The following is an 8,079-nucleotide window of genomic DNA, read 5'->3' on the forward strand; positions in this document are numbered from 1 at the left end:
TTTTTCTCTCTTTCAGCACTCATTGTCTCTGTCATCCGAGTTATTGCATTCCCCGTGAAGTGAGGTTTCCTAATTCAAGCGTTTAGTTACTGTTATCAGCCTGGCCTCAATTCTTTTTTCTAAATTGGCTTTACTAATATATATATATATATATATATATATATATATATATATATATATATATATATATGAGATATAACAGACAGTAATGCCAAGGAATGTACAGGGGAAGTCATTAGAATCAATGGAATGTAAATAAGAAGAAAGGTGGATGAAAAAATAACCAGCCGTGAGCAGGAATCGAACCTACGACCTTCGAATAACGCGTTCGATGCTCTAACCACTGAGCTACCACAGCGGCCTTCCCTCCATCCACTTTTTGGGGTTTATATGTGAATTTAGAAGTAGGAGTGACAGTCAGCCAAACAAGTAGGAGTGACAGTCAGCAGGTCGCGGGATCGAATCCCAGCTGCGGCGGCTGCATTTTCGATGGAGGCGAAAGTGCTGTAGGCCGGTGTGCTCAGATTTGAGTGCACGTTAAAGAACGCCAGGTTGTCGAAATTTCCGGAGTCCTCCACTACGGCGTCTCTTATAATCATGTGTTGGTTTTGAGACGGTAAACTCGCATATCTATCTATCTACAAATAACTGAGGACACTGTCAGGCGAGCATAGACAATGGTGGTGACGATGTTTATTTACTGTGTGAGTTTTGATGCGCGTTTTGTGCGTTTGAAATTCGTCAGCCGATGTTCGCGAAGTTCCAGGAAGTACGGCAAGCAATTGTGTGGTCGCTAAGGCTTGACAGGCCGGAACCGTCCGGGCACTGGAAGTCGTAGAGGATGGCCCGTACTTGGGCAAATGATTTGTAATGAACCAGCCACTTGTATGAGCAGCCGCGGCATGTCAGAGGATTTCCTGCAATTTTCAGAAACAAAATGGTTAGGTATGTGCAGGGCCACATATATGTTGTACTTTTCCAGAACGGAGGAAATAAATATAACGTCGTGAATGTAATCTTAACATGCACTAAATGGTTAGGTATGTGCAGGGCCACATATATGTTGTACTTTTCCAGAACGGAGGAAATAAATATAACGTCGTGAATGTAATCTTAACATGCACTTATATTTTAGAGGCCATCCTGGTTTCATGATTTTAAAACTTGAAGAGTATGAAATTTTTCAGAAGTGAACATATTACAAGTAATTCATTAGGATACAATAATATCTCTGATATAAAGCTACTTGTATTGGCTTGTCTTCGCTCCTCACCATGCCTGCGAGAAATTGCAAGGCAATAATTATTAGCACCAGTTTGGCTACGTTCACAGGAGGGAGAAGGCCTCCTCTCCCGTTATTTACACACTTACCCAGTCCTGTGCTAACAGCGGCACTATCTCCACGAACTTCTAAATCTCGTCTATTCCTTTAACTTCCAGCTTACCCCTCCTGTCTTTTGTCCAGGTTGTTAATCGCTTACAGAACAGCGGTTATCTTCTCGTCATGCTACATTTCCCTTCTAAAAAATCATTATTCTCCTTTATTTCAGCTAAGATGCCCTTAGCACTTAGATGTTCCTTGACTGATTCCGCTGTCTGGTTCTTTGCGGTTATCTTCAGCTTATGGTCAACGCGATTCATAAGCCTGCCTATTTCTGCAGTGTAGGATATAAAACTAGCTTGAACATCAGTAAGGTACTCAAACTGAAAACAATTTCAAATGATATATAGCCGTTCAACTAAACTTTCAAGCATTACCCAGAGTCATTGGGTTTTCTAATAGCTGAAGCCGATCTAGGACAATTTTTCGAACTTTTACCTGTGCACAGCGTTCGCTGTACCCACAAACTGAAACAAGTCAGAAATAATTTTTTAACGCGACAGTGTTAAACAGCTTCTTTCGCAGAAATTGTGATGTCGGTGTCGCTAGTTTTGAGTGAAAAATCACCGTGTACTTGATTGGTTATTCGAGAACGCTGCAAATTTAACAATGATTAAGAAAAAATCCTTGGTGAGATTGGGGATTGAAGCAGCGCCGTTTGGGTTATAGTGGGGATCGAATCCAGGTCGTCTGCGCGGCAAGCGGGTGTTCTACCACAAGGCCAAGCGTGTGCATGTGAATTCAGTGAAAAGAAATTCCTCTGCTTGTAAATGCAGTGCAGGGAACTTTCATGCTTTATAAACACACGCGTCCTGTATGCATCCTTCGCAATGCGACATGAAATATTGCAGTAATAATGCTTGGTGGAAGCGCCCATTGCCAGTGGGCGTCAGAACATGTGGTTATCATATTGGCTTTGTGGTTTAAAGTCGGTTACTCACTACAAAAGGCACACACGCTGCTTTGCCCATTTTCTTAAGACCGCGTAGTGGACGCATAGCACGTTCGAAATGGTTTATGTCCCGAGTGTTTGAAGTACGCACTAACAAGAAAGTGCCGCTATCGCATTCAATTCATAAAGGTGCAGCTTTAGAGTTCCTTAATTTTTTTTTGTTATATGACAAACTAAAGATGTATGATTTGTTTTACCTTTGACGTTGATGACAGGTAGGGTGCCCGTTCGTTGGGCGTTCTGATACATGCGCTCGATGAGAGGCCTGAATGGGTTCTCTTCCAGAGTAGCAAGACGGTTGTTGCGCAGACTTAGCACAAGTGGTGCGGCATAATCGAAGGCGTTGCGGTGGATCGACCCGATGCCAGAGTTGTCGAGATCAATCTGTGAAAGCCGTTGTTAGTTGAGCAATATTGGAACCGTGCTATCCAAATAGTAAGTGATCAGATGTGATTGGTCTTTTGGAATGTTTGTGAAAAGAGCACCTGTTAGGTGCTTTCCAATGGTGCAAAACTTAACTTAGGTTTCATCGCTCGGATGTTTTGGGTAGTACGTCTGAAGCATTCATTTTGTGTTGGTACATTCTTTCACAACTTTTCCCGCTTACCCCTTCCCTAAGTAGGATAACACACTGGGTGCGACCTGGTTAACCTCCCTGTCTTTCCTTCGCTTCTCTGTCTCTCTCTCTCTCTCTCTATCTCTCGTGGTTAGATATACAGTCATTATAAAGGCACTGGCTACACCTACGAGGCAAAATGTTATGGCACGTGTAACATGCTGAAAGTCCGTCCTACGATTTTCTTAGTTAGTTGGGACACGTTCGTTTTGCCGATGCTAGTTCAATCGCCACTCGATTGTGTTGACCAACCTCTTCGGGAGGTCACTACATTTGTACAAAAGAGCAAAGCCGACCCAGAAAAGCATCGACATGCTCACACCTATGTATATAGGTCATCGCACAGTGTTTCTCGTGGATTTCTTACCGCGAACTCTGGGTGTGCTCGTAGTACGGACAGCGAGTATGGGCCCAGAGTGGTCACCCTTGTGCCACTTAGGTCGAGATGCTTCAGACTGGAGAGATGGTGGAAGGCCCTTTGCCCGATGAACGTTATTGGGTTAGCGTTCAGTCCCAGCCTCTCCAGATACTTGTTTCGGAAAGCGTTGTCGGGGATTCTGGTGAGCTGGTTGGCGCCCAAGTTGAGGACTTGAAGGTACGGGAAACGCCGCAACCTGCATTTGTGTCCAGCCACAACGTTTTTACAAAACGGTGCGGAGAGACGAGAAGTGCACACAAGTCACTAGCCGCAATGAGACTAGTAAATAGTGTAGTTTATGTGCGCGGTTCAATGCATTATGTGTTATCAATTTATATATCATGATAATCATACAGCACGGGTGTAGCATGTTAGGCGAAAAGAAAAACAAATATACCCAGCTATTCATTGAAATATTTCTCTCTTTCTCTCTTTCTACAACAAGTGTGTGGATACATATGCCAATACATTACGATAAACCCAGTGCTGCTTAGCTTGAGAACGTTGTTGGCGGTGACTGGAAGTACAGTTTGTCGGACTCAAAGTAAACAGGACATCGCCAGAACAACTTCAACAGGGTTAATCAGAGAGAACTTCCTCTTAAAACACTGTACAAACAACTAGAAGTTGTTTCGCGTACTCTTTTTTGCGTTCTGATCTTTTCACAACTAACTACTTGATAGACGGTAGTGCTGTTTTGAGTTCATAGGCGAGCGCCCAGGACCCAGTGGCATGAAAAGCGGGGGGGGGGGCGGGGGAGTGGACCAAAGGCAGTGTCATATATTCTCTCAGATCTTCCGTTTTCTTGCTTAATGACGTGGTGCTGTACAGGTTGTCTGGCTGTAATATTTGCCGAAAACGACTGCTGTTGCATTCCCTGAATGGTCAACGTCCCGCCTTTACACTCTGATGCCGATGTCTGAAGTGTGAGCAGTACCTAAATGCCGCATTTTTATTGTTGCAATTATTGGGCTATGCCTTTCCTTCAGTCATTCAGTTGGGGTGAGAGAGGGGGACAAGGAGACGAATCTGTGTTGAAGTTCGGCCGTCGTCCCCCTACTGCAACACCCTACACCTCTAGTGTCTTCTGTATTGCGTGTTTTCATTTTAGCGGTGAAACTTCTTAAACGCGAAGCTTGTCCATTCCTTTGGCATTCATGCACAGGGCTACAGTCGGAACATTTTGGACAAAGAACGGAGGTTTAACAGCACAATAATATTGATCATAATTTTGCCGGAACCGTGTAAAACACCAACAGACACAAATTCTTTATGCAGTCGGTGACTTCAGCGTATCCTTATGCACATTAGGGCTTAGTTTCACGTGCTCGCCATGATTGCCTTCGTGGAGCTTCATGGATGTTCTGTACTTTTTCTCACCATGAAGTCGGAACAAAGGCACTCGAAGCACATTCGCTTTTTTTTTAATACGACCAACTATGTGAAATAGAAGCTTCAAGTGCTTACTTGCCAAACTCGAACGTCCGAAGTGCGTTTCCGTACAGACTGAGGATGTTGAGGAGCTCCCTGAAGTGCACCAGAGAATCCATCGTGAACGAGGTCAAATTGGCGTTGCGCTCGACGTGAACTTCCTCGAACTTGAACTCGCCCAGCACGCCTGCCGGGAAGGACGTTATGGGGGTTCTTTGTATCCACAACTGGTTGTGCTCTCTTGTGGCCTCGCTTCCGCTTCTGAAGACTTCTTCGAGCTGAGCCGTATTGTTGGCGCGCATGCAGTTCATGCCCTCGTGGTCGCACGTACACGGAGTCAAGCTGGCCGCGTCCGGACAGTTTGCCAGCGCAATACCGGCGCACGCCGAAGCAGCAATAACCAGAGAAATGCTCCACCGCCCTGCAAGAGACACCACGAAAAGAGAGAGAGAGAGATGAGACGTATAGAGTTATAACATTATACAGTGAACTCTCACCAGAGCGAGGTTTAAGAGACCCAACGAAATCACTTATTTATTTATTTATTTATTTATTTATTTATTTATTTATTTATTTATTTATTTATTTATTTATTTATTTATTTATTTATTTATTTATGTAACCTAAAGGCCTCAGGGCACAACATAGGTTGAGGGGGTAATAGTATACATACATAAAATCAACACAAGCACTAACATAATAAAAGATTTGAAAAACTGAATATCAATGTGCAAAAAGATAGAAAAGAACATTAAAATGTAGCTAAAAAAGATACACAGAAATGTAATTATAAGTACAAACTGCACTAAAAGGGCAACAAGAAGAAGCTTCCGCCCTACACCGATTGTTGAGAGGTAATCGTTGACGTACAAGATCGTCGTTGATGCGATGGCTTCAATTGTAGAGTACCTAGTACTCTAAATCGTTAACCACTTTTTCTAAACACAAGAACAACGAGGCTGAACAATTTTTTCCCGCACAGTGGTCAAGTGACAGGGCTATACAGTGAGCCAGAAAAAGAACGATGCGCTCGTGTAGCACATCTGAGGCAGTTATAAGGCGTTGCTCAAACATGAAGATGGAGTTTTAATTTGTCGATGATTTCGGCGTGCCTTTGAATACTCGCTGGAATATTGAACAGCATTGGGTACAGCGAATACCCATTCAGAAGAATGAAACGCCATAGATTTTGAAAATGTTCCTGCAAGTCTAATTTGAACTGGCTCCCTTACAACACGAGAGGCAAAGCTGTCCAATGTTTCTACGTTCTTTTTCACTGGTTGTCGCATAAAGTTTCGCAATTTTCAACATTTCTTAACAGCCTCTGCGAGAGATTCACCATTTGAACCTGCCTGCAGTAGAGCTGAATAACGAGCAACCTTGTTGAATCAATCTAAAAAATGGACCCAGGCCCACTCACCAATTTTGTTAATGTAAATTATTCACTATTCAGAAGTTTACCTGAAACTTTTTTTGCATAGAGTTGATGGAAAAACCACCGGATATATTCTGCTAGTTCGTTATTCTGCAATATTCGTTATACCGACGCTCATACAAGAGAGAGAGAGTACACTGTGCTTTGCGAGATTTGGTGAGACTTGGCGGTACGTCGCGAGGCCTACTGCGGAACTGTGAGATTGAGCGAGGCCTGGAGATGAATCACGGGGCATGGATGTCGGCAATTGTCGTATTAACCTACACGTCATCATCAATTACGAGAGGTAACGTCAATGTGGCGTGATAAATAGTCTAAATTTGTGACGTCATTATTGTTAGCGAAACATTGATGTGTGGTCGCTGAATGTCAGGCGGAAAATTGATTAAATGTGGTTTCTCCTGTGATACTGAAATCATTTTTTGTACTCACGTGTCATTTGAACGTCTCTACAGCGTACAACGCGAAAAAATGAGGTCTTTGGAGACCATACTTTGCTTAAAAGATCGAAATTGTTTTAGGAAATATGCGATACAAAATTTAAATTGCCCATCTTATTCACTACATAACAAAGACGTCTAACTGCGTATATATTTAAATAATAACTAGAGGCATAACTAATAAGTAATTATCTTTAGGACATTTACGAACCGTGCCACTTCTCCGGCAAGCGAATTCCAATTGTTCCTCTATACTTGTAAATCAAATAAAGCTAACTGCAAGCGGGAACTTTATAATATTTACCTTTTTAGTAATACAGAGGCAGTTTACAATATTGCAAGCCCTGATACAGGCAATTTAATGTGTAAATTATAAAACTATCACATCTCCAGAGACCTCGACTCCGCACAAGAAATTTAGTTGTGAATATTGACGTCTTCAGATCTTTTATCGTAGCTATCTTTTAGACAAAACAAAACGGTAATTACACGCGACAAACCAAACCATCATACAACTGTTTTGCGTTTCTAATGTGGAGGACATGGGTTTGATTCCCAGCCGTGTCGAATGAACTTCTTTGTGGTAGGAAAGTCAAGAACATACATGACTTTTCGTTAATGCGGTCGTTAACAAACCCAGGTGTTTAAAATCAATCCAGAGTCCCTTATTCGGCTGTTAAAGCCTGGTATATTTTCATAGTTTAAGCTCTCAAAATTAGATAACTATAATACCCAAACTCACAGTTTTGATTTAAGCCACTTACCCATCGCTTGTGACGCTGTGATGCACGCAAAGCTCAGATGATCCTCAGCAGAGAACTAACGTTCACGGACACGGTGATTCTTTTATGAGGGCGCTGTTTATGAAAGACGCGCTACGTCACCGGCACGCTATCGTAGGCCGTCATGTAGGAGTAATCCAAAGAATACCAGACCATTCATGTTACTCTATACGTTTGAAATCTAATTTATTATTTTTTTGTATATGAGGGTTGTTGTGTCAGTATGCTTGTTGCGAACGGAAGTGCGCCTTTATGTGCTTGTGTGGGCATTTGGAGGGGAGAGAGAGAGAGAGAGAGTAAAAGAGCTCACGGAGAGAGTGGTAATAGTGGACAGCAAAACTGATATCTGACACTGTGCGTTATCTCCACACAATGTCCTGACGTGCCGCATTGACACCGCAATGCGGCAGCGGTGCTAGTAAAAATTGATAAAACGGCTTATTGCTCGATGGCCGCAAAGCTGTGAAATACACCAGAAACTGTTAAAGAGCATATTTCCCGCAGTAAACGCGTCAGCTGCTCTGAATAAACTAAGAATGAATTGAAACGCTGTTGTATTATCAAATATTTGAGATGTATTCAGGCAATACGGCAAAACAAAAGATAAAAGAGCGTACTTCAGGC

General features: G+C 42.7%; 1 protein-coding gene across 1 annotated transcript; it reads right to left on the reverse strand.

Moving 5' to 3' along the window:
• Window positions 1-673: 673 nt before the first annotated feature.
• On the reverse strand, window positions 674-7,592 carry LOC119163691 (oplophorus-luciferin 2-monooxygenase non-catalytic subunit). Its single transcript, XM_037415749.2, has 5 exons — window positions 7,438-7,592; window positions 4,835-5,219; window positions 3,317-3,563; window positions 2,531-2,717; window positions 674-917 (listed from the first exon to the last, which is right to left on the reverse strand). Exons 1-5 carry the CDS (start codon window positions 7,439-7,441, stop codon window positions 742-744), a joined length of 999 nt encoding a protein of 332 aa, XP_037271646.2. The 5' UTR covers window positions 7,442-7,592; the 3' UTR covers window positions 674-741.
• Window positions 7,593-8,079: the final 487 nt, after the last annotated feature.

Source organism: Rhipicephalus microplus, chromosome 9 (genome assembly GCF_043290135.1).
Source record: "Rhipicephalus microplus isolate Deutch F79 chromosome 9, USDA_Rmic, whole genome shotgun sequence".
NCBI classification, from domain to species: Eukaryota; Metazoa; Arthropoda; class Arachnida; order Ixodida; family Ixodidae; genus Rhipicephalus; species Rhipicephalus microplus.